The sequence below is a fragment of the Typopeltis vanoorti genome, chromosome 15, assembly GCF_054136105.1.
Source record: "Typopeltis vanoorti isolate ZY-2024b chromosome 15, IOZ_Tvanoo_1.0, whole genome shotgun sequence".
NCBI classification, from domain to species: domain Eukaryota; kingdom Metazoa; phylum Arthropoda; class Arachnida; order Uropygi; family Thelyphonidae; genus Typopeltis; species Typopeltis vanoorti.
In genome coordinates this window covers 52,742,862-52,765,292 of record NC_143563.1, presented here as the reverse complement: position 1 = coordinate 52,765,292, position 22,431 = coordinate 52,742,862, and the positions used below count along the sequence as shown (strand labels likewise).

Here is a 22,431-nt window from a genome sequence, read left to right as displayed (position 1 = left end):
TTATATACTATTATACTCATGTTCAGATTTCACTCAATACAGACTACACTTTGATGTTGCAAAATCATTTCATATTGTTAGTCCATCTTTATTTGTTAAGTTTTCAAGTGGTATTTGGAAGGGGGAACACTTTGAGAAGATAAGAAGTTGATTTACATTAAGAAATGAGTCAGATCTCTGCATTATTTTAATAGTGATAGTAACTATTTATACATTCTACTTCTTTGGATTAAGTTAGCTTTTACAACATCTTTTGCATTTACTAAATCTACATAGCTTGTAATGAGTTGCCTTACATGTTATGAGAATGAAGCCTCCCTAAGTAAATATATAAATAAACTTAAACAATTTATTATTTATCATGTTTTATGCCTTTTATATTGGGATAGTTAAGCTTTATTAGTATAATGGACATTTAAAAGATTTTGAAAATTTGGCCATAAAAGGAGAGAGTTCTGTTTGGTTATATGTCTGCTCTTGGTTGTGTTTTGATTAAGAACTGTTATAATTTACAAGATATAATGGCATTTAACCTCAGAACTTTTACAATTATTGAAATGAAATAACACTTCAGAACTTTCTGTTACAGTGTTTGATTTAAATAAATATTAAAACTTTTTGTAGGTAGCAGTGCAAGACACTTTAAATATGAGAGAAGGAACACCATCAGTATTTGAACCTCCACCGCCAGCTATCCCACAAGTTGTTACAACTCCTTCTGATCAAAGGTTATTTAGTGTTTGAATTGTTTATAATGCTTAAAATGTCTTTAACATTTTTGCTACTATTCTAAGAGATTCAGAGGGAAAATTTGAAATCAGAAATACTGAATATTATTAACACCCTTAGGAATCAATAAGTCAGGTGCATCAAATATAGGAGTGTCATTAACCACAGATTATCAGCATTAACTGATTTTTCTAAATTTTTTTTTTATGCAACGTTTAAGACAGAGCTGAACAAACAGAAGAAACTTATCTCCTATTCCTCCTCCCCATGCTTGCAGATGTTACATTTTGATAAAAGCCATGAACAGCAATTTTGCACTCTGAAAATGAATTAGTTCCAGGACATTGGATTATTCCCAAAATCCTGTAAAAACAATAACTTTTGTGCTTTAACATAGAAAATTTAATGTAAATAGCTGTCATAGGCAGGAGATTTTATTCAAGTTATTGTTTGATAAAAGCAGCTTTCATGTGCTCTATATTTCGTAATATGTGTCAATTACACCTTGAACTTTGGCATAGATTGAGAGATGCATAAAATGAATGATCATCTGGTGTTTAGTTATATCATACACAATGTTTTGTGGCAAGAGTTTGTTTTTTAAGATATACATATGATCCAAAGTTACAGTATTTTAAATGAAAATTTTACAGAAAAATTAAGTGATATTAGTCATGACTGAATTTAAAACAGAATTTTAAAAATTCTCAAGTATTAACAGTTGAAATTGGTTTTATTTTGTAACTCTGGCTCCTTCCAATCCTTCAGTATCTGCTGTGATAAGAAAACAATATGGCTACAGCAAAATCATTATCAGAGAGAGAGATAGAGAGAAAGAAACATTTGCAAGAGAATTATTGGGTATAAACAAGCTGTTATGCAAAAAAAAAAAAAAAGGCTTTCTAACAAATTTAAGAGTCCAAGTTTATATATCCTCTTAGTAGTGAACGTATGTATGTTGCATTTAATAACTCCATTTTTGCTTATTTTTAATAAGTTGCTGAGACACTTCTTAGTTTAGAGTTTGCAAGAATTAGTCAAGTTCATAAAGGTTCAGGGTAGAATTATAGATAAGTTAGTGAGCATTGTAAATAAGGTAATAGAAATTATGTTATACTTCACAGTAAACTATATATTTTTTACATCAGGTAATATAAAAGTTAGAACATTGTTGTATTCAGGGTATCTTTGACAGAGAGGTTGCTTATTGAGCTGGACACAGTCATGTGAGAAATAGTCATGGTAATGATGCAGTTTATTTGGATTTCAACCAAGGTTTTGATATCGTTCCACATATGAACCTGCTAATTCAAATGCCTAAAGTGGGTATTGATGATTCACTCTTATTATAACACTGTTATTACAAACTTACTCATAACAAACTAATGAAAGTCCCAACTAAACCTCATAGGTGGAATGTTATGCTAAAAGGAAATTCACTAGAAATTCCTTTATGTAATAGAGGACTGCCTAATTCAAATTTCCACTATTGTGGAGATTTGAATGCTGTGCTGTGCTTTGTACTACTCATGAGTCCTCTGATAAGGTTCTCTTTATTTCTCTTGTTCTTTATGTAAGAGCATTATACCCTAAATAAATCCCATACAAGTCTTTAAGATTCTTTAATTAATTCTGGTAAAAATTAGCAATAAAATGTAAAAACAGGTGGAAACACAGAAAATATAAATTACATTCTCAGTGGAGAAATTATTATAGAACAAGTAAAATATTTCAGCTGTTTAATTCAAATCTCCACAACAGTGGAGATTTGAATTAAACATCCTGGTTAAAGATAATGCCATATCTCTTGCACTTCCTTGTAACACACAGGCTAATGGCATTGTTGGCATTGGCATGTAAATACGGCATTGTGATTTCTTCTAAATACAGATAACCCTCATATAACGCGGTACTTCTACAACACGGTTTCGCATGGTCTACAAATTGTAGCAACCCTTGTTCAATGCAGTACTTATACAACACAGTTTCGATATAACGTGTCTACAAATTGTAGTAACCCTTTATCTTTTCTTATATTTTTCACCACACGACTTAAATATCAAATTTTATATTCATTAAATTTGTGTCTGCCTGTATCGTGCATGTAGCGATAAGTAGCAAATTTATATTAGGGGAAATACCCTTTAGCATGCATGTACGTCAATTGTTTACCGTGTAAAGTGTTTATTATTGTTGAAAGTTGTCTTCGTTTTCTACGAGGAAAGCGCATTAAAAATCATAAGTGCGTTAAGCAAGCTGAGCACTTTATTTTCTGGTGAGTTACATACAATATGTAATGCTTTTTTTTATGTAAAAAAAATTATTTTTATAGTAATGGCCACTTAGAGGGCTTTTGCGATATGATTGAAAATGAAATTAGTGAATTAATTGATGGGGAAATTAATTTAAATGAGGAGGAACTGGTACAATTAATAGATGACGTCGAACTAAATGGCAGGGAAAGTTCTGCCGAAGATTCTGATTGTGATGAATCCGTTAAAAAATTCAGTTTAAAGAAATTAGCAGAAAGATTGGACTTGGCAAGAAAGTTAGGAAGCTATTTTATGGATAATGATCCCTCAATGGAGCGCTCCTGAAAATTCACGAGACAATTGAATATTTGTTTAGCTCCATATTATGAACTTAATAAAAATTGCAGCATAGTGGTAAGCAAAGCAAGGTCTTATTACTAACTTCTTGATAACTAAACCAGCTGAAGTATGCAATGAGAATTGTGCAAATGATGTCCAAGAGATTTCAAGTGATGATGATGTCCGGCCACTCATAAGTAAAGAACATCTACGAAATGTTGATTTTGAAGACAGCAATAATGATTGAAATATGCACTTTATTATGTGCAATGATGTTCACGCACAATTTGTAATTTTATAAGTTTATACTATATATTTGTTTCATAGTTTATGTTTTCTTAACTTACATGAATTACAAGAATTAAATAAAAATATATTTTTGTTGGGTATGTCATTGTTGTTTATATAATTAAAAAAAAACGATTTCCGGAACCAAACCCTACTTTTTCCATATGATCTGAGTCTCGCATAACGCAATGTATATAATGCGGCATTTCTATGGAACCTAACATCCACGTTATACGAGGGTTACCTGTACTTCCATTTCATCTACCTTTTTTCATATCATTCCCTATCAGAACCATTGCTTGCATTATCTCCACTTAGACAATACTCACAGAGTGATCACTCATGTTGGAAGTTTAATGGAATATTATCAGCACTGAGAAAGGATTAACCAATTTTAATACTTCCAATATTTCATCTCCGTCACAGAGACATCTTCAGGGATTACAAAAAAACTTTTTGTAACAACACACACACACGAATATAATACAATAGTGAGTGAAACTAAAGTCCTATCTAGGCAGTGCGTCCTCGCATTTGCAGGGTGGCCTAGGATGCAAAGTGGGATCTCTGATAATTAATGTTTCCCAAATTTTGGGAAGTTTAATGCAACCGTATTTGTTTAAATTCGGTTGATTCCTGAGTGCAGATGCAGATTCAAAGAATAGTCTTTCTTTTTTGAATTTACTATGGTGGAGTATGGTGGTTTTTTTTCCAGGAGATCCTGTGCGTTGTATCCAAAACATGGTCTGCAAGGCCAGATTGACATAATCGTGATTGCAGATGTATGACTTGTGTTCTTCTAACCAGATGGTTGCTGATCTGCCTGTCTGTCCAAAGTAAGCCAGTTTACAGGCACAAGGTACTCTATATACTCCAGGCACTGAGAGAGGAGGGAGCTGGTCTTTGGTGGAACGGATAAGGGTAGCAAGTTTACGGTGGGGCTTAAAAGCTGTATGGAGGTTGTACTTTTTTAATGATCTGCCTATTTTTTCTGATGTACCACGGATGTAAGGTATGGTGATGGCATTTCTGAAGTCCTTCTGAAAAGATGGTCGTGGAATGGGGAAGGACTTGATTATTTTTTAAATTTTGTAGTCACTGTAGCCATTGGAAAGGAAGGTGTTGTGTATGTGTTTGAGTTCGGTTGAAAGGGCAGTTTCACTGGAACAAAGATTGTGGGCTCTATTGGTAAGAGTTTTAATAATACCATATTGCTGAGAGGGGTGGTGGTGTGAGAGTTTGTGAATGTATCTGCCTGTATGAGTAGGTTTCCTATATACAGAGAAAGAAAGGTTACCATTAGGAAGGCGTGTTACTAAGGTGTCTAGGAAGGGTAAACTATTGTTATTTTCCTTTTCCATTGTAAACTGGATTCTTGGATGTACACTATTGAGGTGACTGAGGAAGGAATCTAATGTGTCTGGGTGATGAGGCCAAATAGAGAACACATCATCTACATATCTTAGCCAGATAGAAGGTTTTAGAGGAGAAGAGTCTATGGCTCGTTTTTCAAAATTTTCCATGTAAAATTTGGCAAGAGGGGTGAAAGGGGGGGGGGAACCCATGGCAGTTCCCTTTATCTGTTTGTAGATTTTGTTATTCCAAGAAAAAAACCAGAGTTATGGCAAAGGAAAAAAGCTCTAAGATATCAGAAGGGAAAACGTTTTTGAAGAGTGTTAAGGTGTCAATTAGGGGAATATTGGTAAACAATGAGATGATGTCAAAGTAAGATCTTCAGTTAAGTTTTTAAAGTGGGTAGAGTTTTTTACATGATGTGGTAAGACCAGTGAGGGGGGGTCAAAGAGTAAGCCAGCTGCTTTGACAATTTGTAGCAAGGAGCATTTGGTGGCATCTACTATAGGTCTTAGGGGAGAATTAGGTTTGTGGATTTTAGGTAAACCTTATATACGAGGGGGAAGAGAACCGAATGGTTTGAGTTTTTTTTGTAATGTCAGGAGGCCAGGAGGACACTTTTTTAAGTAGGTTTTTTTAATTTTTTAACTTGAGTTTTTGTGGGATCATTTTCAAGTGGTATGTAAGTAGCACGATCACAGAGAATAATATCCATTTTCCGATTATATTCTGAGGCGTTAAGGACGACTGTAGCATTACCCTTATCAGCTCTGGTGATGACAATACTTTTTTCTTTCCATAATTTTCTGAGGGCAGAGAGTTGTCTAGAAGATAAATTAATTTTTGGAGGTGACGACCGGGAGAGGATGTTAACTACGTCAAGTCTGATGTTATTGGCTGTTTCTGGAGCTAAGTGAAAAATTCCAAACGAATTTTTCGTTCCAAAAAATTCATTTGGAATTTTAATTCCATTACAAACGAACGTGGAATTTTTCCACATTCATTTGTAAATTTTTCAATACAAACAATTAGATGGGACAGCTATGGGATCTCCCCTTTCTCTCCCCCCTTAGCCAACTTCTACATAGAACATCTGGAAAAGATAGCTATCAACACAGCTTCTCTCAAACCTAGTCTCTGGCCACTGCCATGTTGATGATGTGTTTGCTATTTGGCCACATGGCCCAGACACATAGAATATATTTTTAATGCACCTAAATAGCCAGCACCCTAAAATCCACTTTACAATGGAACTAGAAGCCAATGACTGCCTGCCCTTCTTGAATGCACTGAACACACATCTTCTAGAAGGTTCCTTATCATTCTCGGTTTATAGAAAATCCACACATACAGGAGATATTTACAAACAAACAATCATACCATTGCCCTTCTCAACAATATGGTATCTTAAAAACACTAACCCATAGAGCTAGAGCAATTTGTTCCAATGACATTGCTCTCACTGCTGAACTTTCTCACCTGCATCACATCTTCCTGACCAATGGCTATAACCCCATTAAGATAGATAAAATTACTAAATGCCACCCAAAAATCCCCCCCCCCCACTATCTACCACAGAAGACTACAACAAAACTATCTCCATCCCATACATTAAAGGCACATCTGAAAAGATATCTAGGGTGATTAACAAACACCAACTACACACTGTATTTAAACTTAATGTGAAATTGGCAACTCTCATCCATTCACCTAAGGACAGATTCACTCCTTTATCACATCCAGGAGTCTGTGAAGTGCCCTGTTCATGTCATCGAGCTTGCTATGGACAGACAGGAAGAACTGTGGACATCCGTCTCAGTGAACACAAAAAATATATCCGGCACTTTCGCTATGAGAAGTCTGGTCTGGCAGACAATGCTTTGGATACCCCTGCACACAGGATCAATTGGAAAAAAACAAAAGTACTGCACAGAAGCTTCTACAAGTCAGAGAGGTTGTTCCTGGAATTAACAGATGCCTTAAAACATATTCCAAACCTCAACAAGTATGGCTGTATAAATCTACCAAAGATTTGGGAAACAGTCATCCTAAGACCAAATTCATTTTTTTTTCCTTCAAAACTTTGGACTATTATTTTTCAAAACTTCGGACTACTGTTTCTTTTTTTTCCTTTTTTTTTTTCTTTTTTTTATTTTTTAACTTAGATGGCGCCTAATTAGGACTTTAGTCTTGTGTTGCACACTGCAATTACTTATACTAGTCCCACTGTTACACCAGATTGTGGTTGTCTCGCTATTGTAACAAACTTTGTTTGTGTGCTCTGAAGATGCTGGATATAATACCAGTGAAATATTAGCTTTTAAGTTAATAAATAGTTATTTTCTTATCAATCTTCTGTTCACATCAATACCGTTAAAATTCAATTCAACATGTAAACTTCCTTGTCATTGTCTTTTATTCATGCATCTTCTCGGCAGCAGTCTTTCTCACTTTTATGTTTCCCAAGGACTACAGACTCCAGCTGTTAAGAGAATATCAGTAGATTCTTTCTCTCTTCTCAATCTCCAGTCCATGCATGGTATTGATGTGTTATAAGTTCTGCAACATCTCAGGTGGGATTGATGAGTTTAAAAAAAAAATTAGTTGGCTGAATCTAGTAAGGGGCATAATAAAATGTTACAGAAGAAGTGAAGTTGACAAATATTAGAAGTTAATTTTTATTAAGAATTATGTTGAAGTGCCTTCTGCTGTAAGCTGAAAATTTAGTACTTTTCAAGAAAGATCTGCATAATCATTATGGTGAAGTGTAGATCAGTTATTGATTTATAATTCAGTGTAACTAGAGGAGTATTGCTTCACTTCCCAAAACTTGCCCCTCATTGTTTTTTTGTTCTTCTGCTGACTGACTTGGTGCTTTGCAAGATATGATAGGAAGTAATAACCACTAGTTTCAGCAGGATAAAAATAAATATCATTAAATTTAAAAGGAAAAGCATATAAACATTTTAAAAGGAATCAAAGTTCAGCATCTTTTAGAGTTTAACTGTAGACTCATATTTACAAATATTGCAGAAAAAGTGAGCATGTTTGAAAACAAAAACCAACCCTTTAGAGATGCATTGGCAAAATCTAAAGAAAACATTGACTATATCAGCCCAGGAAAGCATCTGGTGAAATTGTCTGCAAGGATCGAAAAACCAGAATATCATGATGTTGAACCCAGAATTCAAGAGCCAGTCCTAGAAAAGAAGAAATTATATTGAAATTTCAAGGCAAGAATGCCAACTTGTGCCTTAAAAATATACAGGAAAGCAAAGTTACATGTATCAGAAGCTGAAAATCAACAAATGTAGAATATAAATATATAGTTGTTTATCTTAGGAAAGAATGTAGATGAAAGTTGCAGAATATTATGATGGCTATTAACCACACTACCGGCCAAGACGTCTATAGATGTCAAGGTTATCATGGATGCGAAGCGCTTATTAAAATTGTAATACCATTGATATTACATTGAAATATACGATGGATACGAAGCGTATGAGGATGCGTATTTGATCCATGATGATCGGTAAGGTGGTTAAAGAGCTTAAAAATAAGGAGGGAATAAAATTAAATATATGAAGATAAGGATATTTTTGATGACTGATATAAAAACTCATCCAACTTAGGCCAACCTGGTTGGCTGAGTGGTTAGGGTATCTGCTGCTGTCTATTTAACATGCTGCAGGTCCAAATCGCTATGTCTGTGATTGTCTTTAGACAGGAGATGAATTTTATTGTCCAGCAAGACCACTACTCTGCTTATTTGGAGGCCTGTAGCTTAATGTTCCATGTTTTGGTCTCTAGGGCAGGATTTCTGGACTATATAAAAAATTTTAAAAATATAAAAATATAGCCCATGATACTACAGTACTGTGAATTTGCAACTTTTCATGGGTGAGAGTTAAAACATCGTGCAGGAATGCAGTCAAGAGTACAATCATTGGAATTGAAAGTCGAGTAACCAAGCAGATATATGACTAGAAATGGCCAAGTGTGTGTGTGTCTGTTAAAACATCGTGCAGGAATGCAGTCAAGAGTACAATCATTGGAATTGAAAGTCGAGTAACCAAGCAGATATATGACTAGAAATGGCCAAGTGTGTGTGTCTGTCTGTCTGTCTGTCTGTCTGTCTGTCTTAGCTATAATAGTTCTCTGAATCCTTGTTGACTAAGTGCTTTAAATTTTTATACTGTAAGCAAAGCATACAAGTTTTATCGTCGATGTATCGTTACTGATAATTCTTTCCTTTCTATTTCAGAAAATTTTAAATCTTTAATAATTAAGACAGTTGAGTCTTCACACTTCCTAACACCAGAAAGAAAATAGTTTCATAAATTAAAATACATTAATTAAAAAAAAAAACATGTAGCATGAAAGATTATCTTCAACAAGTAAATTAAAGATGCCAAGAATTACATTCTTGGTTTAATCCTTTATCCAAGTGTAAGCAAACAGTTTACCTGTGAAGTAACTTCACGACTGTAACTCATTTATAAAGGCTAATGACTTCACATCACTTGCCTTAGTATCCCATAAACCAAGAATATAATTTCTTTTCATCTTTAACTTATAGTATAGCCAAGTGGAAAAACTTTCAACAACTTCAAGTATTTCATTATAAGACTTAAGGGAAAAAAGTAAATCCAATTTTCACTAAGCCTAGATTGAGCTAGCTACTTAAACAAAAATAAATAATAAATGAACAAATAAGAAAAATATGGCTATTTGGAGTTATTCGCTGAAGCAACTAAGATTATGAGGCCAGTGTATTGTTTTAATAATTGCATGTGTTCTTGGCAAAGCTTCCAGGATTATATATATATATATATATATAGCTACTCTAATGTACATGTATCATCTTACATATCAGACCTATTGCAATCCATCTTTCCACATATTTCATGGTCTTCTAGTATTCGGTTATTTGGTTTTTTCTGTTTGATTATTCTTTCTTTTTGCATTCTGTTAACATGCCTTTACTCTTCCTGTTTGTTGTCCATTCATTTACTGGTTGTCAGGTAATATATGTATATTACTTCTGATTTTTATCAAATTTTGTTTTTCCTGCAATTATTCTGAGCTTTTCATTTCTATAGTGTTTTTCAGCTCTTGTTTCAGATTCATAAGTTAAAACTGGTCTTATCTCTCTCTCTCTTTGAGTTGCAATGTTCAATTTTTATTTTTCTATATTGTTCTGTTTAAATATCCAGAAATCATATTTGCCTTAAGCGCTTGCTCTTTTATTTCATTTTCTGTTATTCCTTCTAGGCTAACATGAATTCCTAAATATTTAAAATTCATCATTTGTTTGATTATTTTCTGTTTATTTCTTGCTTACACCTGACTGGTTGCCTATCAATAATGAGTGTTTTATTTTTTTTCAGTTGATATTTAAGTATTATATTTTTGGAAAACCTGATAGAAATGAAATACTTTTCTTTGTAAATTATCTTCTGTGTCTGCTACCATTACTATGTCATCTCATCTGCATAGCAGATTAAATTTATTATGTTATAAATGTCTATTACATTTAACTTCTTATTTTACTTAAAGATTGCAGTAGAAGAGAGGAGTAAAATTATTGAACAGTAGAGGACTTAATGAATCACCCTGTCTAATTTCTTTTCTTCATTAGAATTTTTGTTTCATTATTGCAGTACCTTGTTATGCATTTATTTGTATAAATATATTTCATAAATTTTGTTATCTGTTTTTTTTTAAATTTTTTTTTCACCATTATTATTATTATTATTATTAAGAGAGAACTTCAGGGAATCAGTGACTCACTGGGGGGGAGGCCATACTACACACAATAACTATCATACTTATTCTTGAATTAATTGCACTGCTTGCACACACACACAAACACAACATCCAATGGCAGTCCATTCCAGTCATGCACCACTCAATGAGAAAAAAATCTAGATCTCACCTTCCCCCTTCTTAGTGGCAATCATTCAAAGCTTCCAAGGATTTATTATTATCATGTGACACCTCCAGGGAGTACAAAGACTCATCATGGGAGGGCACCTAATCTACAACTATATCTCCACCAACTACAGCAAACCACAACACCACCAACACCATCTACTGTCCACCACCACCACTAGTATTTTCACAGACAATCACAAACATCCATGCCCATGCCGGAATTTGAACCCACAGCCTTTTGGCTGGAGAGCAGATACGCTAACCACTCAGCCAACCAGGCTGGCTATATTCTCCATAAAATAAAAAATTCAGTCAACTGAAATCCTGTATAACTCTCTCAAATGTTTGTAAGTCTAAATCATATCACTCCCCCCTTCTGGTTGCTAGTGTCTGCAGTTAACAAATTCTCAATCTGTTTTGTAATCAGTATTCCACAATCCTGATAATATTTTAAACGTTACTTTGCATTTTGTCCACTGTCTCAAAATCACAACAGAAACTAGAGGCCAGACCTGTGCACAATAGTCCACGTGAGATCTTATCAGGGCCTTGTGATGACATCCTTATCTTTACATGTCAAAGTTCATTTTAGCATTTGCAATTATCTTTTGAGTTGTATTTGCAAACTTTGCTACATGTCCCCTGATCCCTAGCCTGATCAGTTTCTTCTAGCATAATCCCACTAATATAATATGACATTAGATATCTAATCATGCCAAAGTGAATGACTTTACATTTACTGATTTTGAACTGACATCCATTTTCTCATGCCCACAATTTCAGCTTATTCAAATCATTCTGCAAATACTGCATATCAGTCACATTCCTGATTACCCTACCTATCTTTGCATCATCAGCAAATAGCTGTATGTTGTCTGTCAAATCCTTCCCAATATTATTAATGTACCACTTACTTGATCCACTTATTTCAGATTGAATAACAGTGGATCAAGGACTGTTCTTTGTGGTACACCACTGGTTACCTTAAATCTTGGAGACTCGCATCCCTCGTATACCACTTTTTGATATGTCAGTCAGCCATCCTCTTATCCATGCTAATATTTTATAATCCAAACATATATTCTCCAATTTATGCAACAGTCTTCCATGCTGTATACTGTCAAAAAACTTAGCAAAATCCAAAAGTATTATGGTGTATACATTTACCTTGTCTTACATTTACCTTGTCTAGCTCAATGGTAACATTATTATGGAATGTGAGCAAGTTTCTAAAACATGACCTTCTCTTAGTAAACCCATGCAGCTCATCGCAAAGTAGAGAGTCTCTGTCAATCCATTCAAGTATTTTTTAAACGCTTCCCCCCATTGCACAAGTATATCGAATGCTTTGATATACTTGTACAGTGGGATTACCATACATTCTTTCCATTCGTGTGGAATCTTCCCTGTTCTGAGACTCAAATTATATAGCCAGTTCAGCTGAACACTTTTAGTACTCATGATGATATTCCATCAGTCCCTATTACTGAATTCTTATTCAGTTTGTGCAACAGCTCTAATATCTCCTCCTTATACCCCTGAGTTTATTCATCTAATGAAGAAGTAACAGTGAGCTCAATGTTGCATACACCAGGTTGATAGCTTTTACCAAAATGTTCACTCATTAATTGAACAACCTCTTCTGCATCTGTCACCCTCACACCATCTGCATTCAGTAAAGTTATTCTTTCATATTCATTTTTTCTTTTACTTGCAGCATATCAATAGAATACTTTGGGGTTATCTTTAGCTTGCAGAGCCAGTTTCTTTTCTTACTCAGGCTTAGCTTTCCATATAACAGTTGTAACTTTTCTGGCCTGCTGCTTATAATTTTCATAATGGACATCATCCTTTGCACATGATACTCCTTCCTCATCATCCTTTTCTTCGAACTCTCGGGACAAATTCTGATATTGTATCGTTTAAGTATTTTTTAAGTGCTTGCCATGCATTTTCGATATTCTTCCCATCTAACAACTGATACCATTGCATTGAACTCAGTATACTCCTGAGTTGGTCATAATTTCCTGCTTTGTAGTTCAGTATGTAACCTTTCCTGAATAGACTTATATAATATTAACTAAATTTATAAACTTAGCCACTTTCCAAGTGATAAAGGAATTTAAGATACAGTAAGTTCTCAACTTACATGGAATCAATTTTATCCAGATTTGTTGATAAGCAGTTGGAATCTTTGACTAGCAGCACCATCTTCAAGCACCACTTTTTTTATCATAATAGATGGCCAAAATATAGAGCCAAAGGGCTTTGGTTTGGCTTAAGCATGATATTAAAATGGAGGATATTAGGATATTTTGGATCGAGCCATATTTTTTAGCCAGATATAGAAAGAAACTTAAAGTTTCAAAAATTTACCAGAGAATATAACCTTCAACATTAGAATTACCTTAGTTTGCACTACTTAAAAAACACATGGTAACTGATTCCGAAGGTTATGTTACCATAAGCTGTCTGATAATTATTAGCATCGTCTCGCACAATACTAATTTTGTATGAATTAGAACTGTCAGTTAAAACCTAGTCTGTTACCTTCATATCTCTTACCAATTGTATCCCTGAAGATGCTGATAGCAAAAAATCGGTGAAACTAGTAGGACGAAAAATTAAAACTCACTTGACTAACATTCATAAAAAAGTGTTATAGTTTATTATACAAGTAGTCAAGAAAAGAAAATCACACAATTTTGAAATTCGTTTCTATATTTGGCTATAAAATATGGCTGAATCAATAATATTTTACATTTTAATATAATAGTTGGCTTTCCTAGCAATCTGACATGTAGCCAATAATGTCGTTTGCATTTTGTTTGATGCCTTGAGCATAAGTTGTCTTGTTAGTGTGAACCTAGGTAGGTATTTATTGTAAATGAAATATAAACCCTAAATATATCTAAAAAAAATGTAAAATGATATATAGAGATTACATGTATTCACAATAATAAGATGTGCATCATAACTATGGAGACAAAAAGCAGAAATTATTAAATGACATAAAATGGTAATAAGTTTCTAGACTTTACACATGTGTATGAAATGAATGAATTGACTCTAAAAAGTATTATAAAAAAAAAAGGTTGCATTATGCAGCACTTGAAAGGTTCAGTTAATATTATTATTATTATCCTAAGACCCCATGGAGTCAGACTCATCTATGAGGTCCTTTTGTCATACACACAGCTCATCATACCATGCCTTAAACACATTCAAATTCTCTGCAGACACCATGCTCTCAGGCAGTTCATTCCAATCATTCACAACTGTCCATGCAAAAAATCTTGCTTCTCATTCCTCTGCTTACACCCTCCTTTATGCAGCTTCCAGGGATGACCTTTTGTTCTCACCTGACCTCCCACCATTTTATGAAAAACCTCTTCATCATTAATTCTATAACCCCTTACCAACTTGTACAGCTATATATCACCCCTCTTCTTCTTCCTATGTAGACTGTAAATTGCATCTTCTCAATCTTTCTTCATATTCAACATTCTAGAGATCAGAAACTACCTTAGTGAATTGCCTCTGGACCCTTTTCAACATGTTCCAAGAAAAGAGGCATATTTATAGAAGAAATGGAAAAATTATTGGCAATTTTGATTGAAGATATTCAACAGGGAATGCCAATAAGTCTTATGCTTATACAAGAGAAACCTCGAGATGCACTGGCATTCTCTAAACTGATTTACAATAGCAGAAAAAAAAAAGAGCAACAGTAGTACTAATTTACGTACATTATTATATATTCATAATTATTTTATTTAGCATATGATGATACATCGACCGTTAGTCCCTTTTTACAGGGACGTACGGCACCATCTTAGTCCCTCCTAATTTTATCTGGGCTCAAGACCGGCATAGCTGATGAATCAGGCCTATGGCTGGGTATTAAGTATTCCTGACTGTAATCCACGTGTGTTCAATGGGCCGGTTTGCCTGCTTGCAGGATGAAAAACCCCAGATAAACTGGGGGAAAAACCCTGTTGTCCACACCCAAGAAAGGCTAATTTGGCTATGGCTGAGGAAGATCCTTGAGCTCGTCACGTCGTCGATGGGAATCGAACCTAGGACACTCCTTCCCAGGCATATGGTTGCGAAGCGCATAGCCACTCAGCTAAATGAATATGTAATACTGTTGTATTAGTTTTCTTACAATTACATGTGTTATTATATTTATGTATCTTTGGGATAATACTTAATAAACTTTCATTTTCTCAAAGTTTTAATTTAATAAGCAAAAATTGTTGTAGATTTAATATTCCACTGAAATGAACATATATGTAGAAAGTTTTTTACCTTGGGTATATACTATGTTAAAGATACCAAGCAATTTTATAAGCTAGGTTTTAATCCTTTTTCACAAGTAAGCAAACTTGACTGACTTGTCTGTTTGCTTACTTGGGAAAAAGTATTAAAACCTAGCTTATAAAATTGCTTGGTATCTTTAACATGAACATATATGTTACTGTTCAATCTATGGGGATTTTCAGTTTGCAATGAAACCTTCAGAATGAATTAATTGCATAAGTCAAGAACTTATTAAGGGAATACCGTGAGTAGACATATAAATACAAAATTAATGATGAAAAATCTCACGTAAAAAGATTTTTTTAATAGTATAATTTTTTAATAGTTTAATTTCAGCTTAACATGTACTGAAGATGCCTGTGTGTCACAGGCATCTTCAGTACATGTTAAGCTGAAATTAAACAATAACTGACAATTCCAAAAAGGGCCACTTAAGTACCTGGTGTAAGATAACTAAAAGGTCAATAAAATATCCTAACAAAAAAAAAAAAAACTATATATATATATATATATATATGTATATACACAATAAAAAGTTAGGAAAGATTAGCTGATTTGTAAAGTACTATCTCCCATAAAAGAGATAGACATAAACCATCCGATCTATTTAAGTTAGGAGAGTGGAGTAAAGTTTCACATGTTTCTTTATAAAACCGTTCTATGAGGAAACGACTCTTGTGAAGGACTCTTGTCTTTTTCCAATGGACTCTATGTCTGGTTAAAATGGCATGTTCTGCAAGTCCAGACTGTTCAGGTTTAAGGTACTGAATGTAAGACTGGTGTTCTTCTAGTCGAATAGAGGCAGGTCTTCCTGTTTGTCCGAAATAAGATAATCCACAAGAGCAAGGAATCTGGTAGACGCCTGAATAATTAAGATGTGGAAGCTTGTCCTTAGGAGAAGTAAGAAAGGTGGAGATTTTTCTGACTGGTCAAAAGGCAACAAATATATTCAGTAGTTTTAAAACTTTTGCTATACGTTCACTAATGCCGTGTACATAAGGGATAGGAATGCATGTTATTTCTTCTGTATTTGAAGAGGAAGACATATTAAAACTACTCAAAGCTCTTTTTATGAAGGAATTCTTGTATCCATTAGATAGAAAGGAAGAAGTAATATATTGCAGTTCTTCCTGTAAGAGATCATCTGAAGAACAAAATGAGTTGGTCCGATGAACCAGTGTTTCAATAGTTCCTGCCTTTTGACTGGGATGGTAATGAGATTCAGCATGGATATAATGGCCAGTATGAGTCTTCTTTCTATAGACTGAGAAATGTAGGTTACCATCTGGTTGGTGAAGAATTAGAAGATCTAAAAAGGCTAACTGCTTATTTGATTCTATTTTTAGGATAAACTGGATTCTTGGATGAAGTGCATTTAACTTAGTGAGAAACTGTTGAAGTTCATCAGAAGAGCCATTCCAAATAGCAAAAATGTCATCGACATATCTGATCCAATGAGTAGGTCTGGGAGAAATGTTGTCGAAGATAAGTTTTTTGAAATGTTCCATAAAGAAGTTGGAGATAGCAGGAGAAAGAGGATTGCCCATTGCTGTTCCTTCAATTTGTTGATACAACTTATTTTTAAAGGAAAAATAGCCAGAATGTATTACAAAATCAAATAATTTTACAATGTCTGAAGGAAATTCCTGTTGCAGTAATTCAATACTTTCAGATAAAGGAACATTTATAAATAAAGAAACAACATGTAAACTGATCATGATATCAGAAACGTCCAAATGAAGATCTGAAATTTAAAGTATTTTTTATATAAGTATCAGTTCTTCTAGTTGAGGACGTGAGTAAATTTGATAAAAATTTTGAAATTTTGTAAGCGGGACAACCTACACAATCTACAACTGGCCTCAATGGAATGCCTGGTTTATGAACTTTCAGAAGACCATACAATCTAGGTGGACGACCGAAGAAGGTTCTAAGTTTTTTTTTTCTTTTGATCTTCATTCCAAGTCGATACATTATCTATAATAGAATTAAGTCTATTCAATTGACTCCTGGTAGGATCCGATGTAAGAGGCCTATAAGTTGAATAGTCGCGGAGTAATAGGGACATTTTTCTCTCATATTCCTTCCTATCTTGAATTAACTACAGCCTTCCCTTTAGATGTTGTTTCTTTATTTACAAATGTTCCTTTATCTGAAGGTATTGAATTACTGCAACAGGAATTTCCTTCAGACATTGTAAAAATATTTGATTTTGTAATACATCCTGGCTATTTATCCTTTAAAAATAAGTTATATCATAAATTGAAGGAACAGCAATGGGCAATCCTCTTTCTCCTGCTATCTCCAACTTTTTAATGGAACATTTTGAAAAATATATCTTTGACAACATTTCTCCCAGACCTACTCATTAGTTTAGATATGTCGATGACATTTTTGCTATTTGGAATGGCTCTTCTGATGAACTTCAACAGTTTCTCACTAAGTTAAATGCACTTCATCCAAGAATCCAGTTTACCCTAGAAATAGAATCAAATAAGCAGTTAGCCTTTTTAGATCTTCTAATTCTTCACCAACCAGATGGTAACCTACATTTCTCAGTCTATAGAAAGAAGACTCATACTGGCCATTATATCCATGCTGAATCTCATTACCATCCCAGTCAAAAGGCAGGAACTATTGAAACACTGGTTCATCGGACCAACTCATTTTATTCTTCAGATGATCTCTTACAGGAAGAACTGCAATATATTACTTCTTCCTTTCTATCTAATGGATACAAGAATTCCTTCATAAAAAGAGCTTTGAGTAGTTTTAATATGTCTTCCTCTTCAAATACAGAAGAAATAACATGCATTCCTATCCCTTATGTACACGGCATTAGTGAACGTATAGCAAAAGTTTTAAAACCACTGAATATTTTTGTTGCCTTTTGAATGGTGAGAAAAATCTCCACCTTTCTTACTTCTCCTAAGGACAAGCTTCCACATCTTAATTATTCAGGTGTCTACCAGATTCCTTGCTCTTGTGGATTATCTTATTTCAGATAAACAGGAAGATCTGCCTCTATTCGACTAGAAGAACACCAATCTTATATTCAGTACCTTAAACCTGAACAGTCTGAACTTGCAGAACATGCCATTTTAACCAGACATAGAGTCCATTGGAAAAAGACGAGTCCTTCACAAAAGTCGTTTCTTCATAGAACGGCTTTATAAAGAAACATTTGAAACTTTACTCCACTCTCCTGACTTAAACAGATCGGATGGTTTATGTCTATCTCTTTTATGGGAGATAGTACTTTACAAATCAGCTAATCTTTCCTAACTTTTTATTGTGTGTGTGTATATATATATATAGTTTTTTTTTTTTTTTGTTAGGAAATTTTATTGACCTTTTTAGTTATCTTATACCAGGTACTTAAGTGGCCCTTTTTGGAATTGTCAGTTATTGTTTAATTTCAGCTTAACATGTACTGATGATGCCTGTGAAACACAGGCGAAAATTCTGCTATTAAAAAAATCTTTTTATGTGAGATTTTCCGTCATTAATTTTGTGTTTATTGTATCTTGTAATTTTATACTATTGAATGCTTTATAATGGTCTATAAAACACACAAAAAATCTGATGTCATATTCTGTTGATTTTTCTCTTTGTTGTTTCACTGCAAATATTGCATCTGCATGATCTTCCAGATCTAGAACCTTTTCTCCCATATTAGAGATTTATTTATAATTTCTTGAATAACTTTTGTACAGATTGTCAAGGTGGTTGGTAATATATTGATCCCTTTGTCTCCTTTAAACAAAAATAAAATAAAATAAAATTGGCACTGTGATATTTTTCTTCCATTCATCTGGTATTTGCATTTTAGAAAATACTTTTTTAAAAAATATTTTAGTTAATTGGAATACCATTTCTTTTCATCCATATTTTAAGAGCTCATTTTATATTTTGTCTATTTCAGCTGTTTTTCTATTTCTAATTTATCTTAAAATATTTTCTACTTGTGATGTTATTTTTTTCATCATCTTCACACAATTTAGTAATCTGTTGTTCTCAACATTTTTTTTGTTCAGGTTAAAGATATGTTTATATAGTCACATAATTCAGTTCCTTGGTTTTTGATCATTTTCTATATTTGGTTCTGTGTGCCATAAAATTCACGTTAAAGCTAGTTTGAATGGTTCTCAGAATTCTTGTTTTATTACCCAGATTTTGTTACTCATTTCCTTTCTTAAGCTTTTGTCACTGTTATGCTTTTCTTCATTTGATTTATCTTGTAGATATGCTAAAAAAAGCTTCTTCTTCTTTTTTTTTTTTTTTTTGCTAAGTTTCATCTCTCTGAGTACTAAATCCACTTCTTACTTTTATTATCAACTGTTCTCCTCCCCCCCAAAAGCTTCATATGCTGTTTGTTTAATATTATTTTTAAAGATTTCCCCAGGTGTTTTCATTAAAACTGTTTTTGTTAAACTGTTCTTCCATTTTTTGTTGATATAGTGTTTTAATACTTTCTTCCTGTAATAGTTTTACCTTAAAGTTTCTTTATTAATTTGTGTTACTTTTTAAAATATTTTTAAACACTTATTTCTTCAGGTCAATGCTTCTATTCATTATTATTATTATATAGTCTCTTGTGGGTAAATGTCCTGAAGTATTTTTATATGTTTTGACTTTCTTTGTTGGTAAAATGCACTATTTATTCTCAATTCATTATCTACAGTAATTTAATTCCATTTTTGTTTTGGACTGGTTTATTAAATATTTGGCATATTCCTGGTATTATCTGATTCCCAGTTTGTGCATTTAAATCTCCAGCTATAAATGATAATTTCTGTTGGTTTCATTTTATCTAGAGTTCAGGACTGTTAACGCCTATGAAATTTATTATATGTTCTTTTATCTTTAATTGCATATGAATGATTTGTTCTGTGAAGTTACATTCTTTTATATTTAAATGATATTGTTCATGTAGTATTATTGCTTCTTTTGCTTTTGCACTTTCTTCCTTATTTCCTCCAATGTATGCTCTTTCTTTTAAGATTACATAGTGATGAGCATTCATATTTCTGAATTTAGGGACACAAAACTCGTGTTGAAATGATTATTTTACTTATTATTAACATTTTGACCCCCTGTATTGAGGTCATCAGAAGGATACACGTGTATAGAAAACCAAACTACATGTTCTTGCACTATAAGATAAATTAAATCTATGCTATGCTGTTAATTAATCTTTTTTCTTAGCCTGACCTCTAGTGATTAAAAAAAAAATTAAAAATAAATAAATAATTAATAAATAAAAAACTACAATAAACTCTGCTAACATCTTCCTGTACTAAGATTCTTCTAGATTTGTACAGTTCAGATTGTTATACTGCAATTTTCTTCTGGACTTGTACAGTTCAAGTTGCTATTGAATGTTAAGGGGAAAAAAAACAAAAAAACTTCAAGTTTTCTTGTATTGAGATTTTTCTTTGGCTTGTTCTAGTTGTTATAAAGGTTGCAAATGAGCCCTCCACATCGTTGGAATGGTTATACCATTTTTGTTCAGATTTGGATTATGTTTGAGCATCCTTTGAATTTCACATCCTTCTTTGAATTTCCTCTCGAACCAGGTTTTGGTGCGGTGTAGAGACTTGGTGCCTTTCCAATCAATTCTGTGGTATGTTTGGAGTGCGTGGTCAGAAAGGCCGGTTTTTCCAAAATGGAGATATTTAATGTGTCGTTTGTGTTCGTCCCTCCTAATTGGGATGGTTCGCCCTGTTTCCCCCTATGTATGGTAGGTTACATATGCATTGTATTTTGTACCCCTGAGTGGGATTTACAAAATTCAATGCACAAACTTCCTAGGTGTGGAAGAGGATCTTTGGAAGAACTGAGCAGGTGTCTTAATTTTCGGGGGTTTAAAGGTGGTTTTGATGTTGTATTTGTGTAGGGTTCTGTCTGTTTTTTCGGAAATGCCTCTAACATAAGGTATGGCAATAGCATTCTCGAAATCTTTTTTGTTTTTAGTGGTATTTTTACTGTATCCATTTTTCATAAATGTATGGTTGATGAGCTTGTATTCCTGGTTTAGAGCTTGTTCATTTGAACAAATCGTTTGAGCTCTGTGTTTAAGGGGTGCTTATGACCCCTAGTTTTTGTGTTGGGTGGTGATAAGAATTTTTGTGTATGTACTGGCCTGTGTGTGTGTGTAGGTTTGGGGTAGACTGAGAAGGAGAGACAGCCTGAGGGAAGACGTGTGATGAGTGTGTCTAGGAATGGAAGAGCGTTGTTTTTTTTCCATTTCATTGGTGAATTGGATATGTTTGTGTTGTTTGTTCAGGTGGCTAAGGAATGTATTTAGTGCTTCGCAGCTGTGGGGCCAAATGGCAAAAATATCGTCGACGTGTCTGAGCCAAATTTTGGGCTTTAGGCACGCCGACTCTAGAGCTTGTTGCTCAAAGTCTTCCATATAAAAGTTAGCTATTGGGGGAGGGGGAGTGTGAGCCGATGGCTGTACCCTCTTTTTGAAGGTAAAAATTGTTTTGCCACACGAAATATCCGGAGGGGAGTATGTGGGCAAAGAGGGCCGTGATGTTGTGTGGAAATATGTTCTCTAAGAGTAAGATAGTATCATTGATTGGGACATTGGTGAAAAAGGAAGTTATGTCAAAGTTGACTAATAAATCTTGGTCATTGAGTGTAATGTTTTTAATTTTGTTTATGAAATGTTGTGTATTTTTTATATAGAAAGGGGAATGACCTACCAATTCCTTGAGTGTGGCTGCTAAGTGGTAATTTGGGCTGTCGATTCCTTCAACAGTCGGGCATAGTGGTGTGTCTGTTTTGTGTATTTTTTGGCAGGCCAGGGAGTGTGGGTATAATGAGGTATTAGTTTTTTAGTTGTTTCTTCTGGCCACGTGTTAACGGATTTAATTGATTCAGTTGTTTTCTTTTTGATGCGTTTCGTAGGGTTGTAATTTACCATTTGGTAGGTGTTGTGGTCCGATACCAAATGGTTCATTTTTTCAATGTAAGTTGTCTGATCTAAAACAACAGTGGCATTCCATTTGTCTGCTTTTGTGATTATAATGTCCTGGTTATTTTCGAGGGATTTGAGGGCCAGTTTTTCCATTTTGTTTAGGTTGCCGTTTAGTTTTTTGTTTGAATTTAGTATACAAATATGTGTCCCTAAACTCCAATGTATGCTATTACATAATTTATGTTTTATCCATTCTTTTTCCTTTCTTCTTAGTTTCAGATA

The 22,431-nt window shown here is 33.8% G+C and overlaps 1 protein-coding gene across 2 annotated transcripts in view; it reads left to right on the top strand.

Annotated features, from left to right (window-relative positions):
- The window catches only part of Faf2 (Fas-associated factor 2), a 293,787-nt gene that overhangs the window by 59,116 nt on the left and 212,240 nt on the right, over positions 1-22,431 (top strand). For both annotated transcript variants that reach the window (XM_090404809.1, XM_090404808.1), the window contains exon 3: positions 625-728. In XM_090404809.1, the coding sequence (XP_090260935.1) occupies positions 625-728 (104 nt within the window). The remainder of the gene's footprint in view (positions 1-624; positions 729-22,431) is intronic.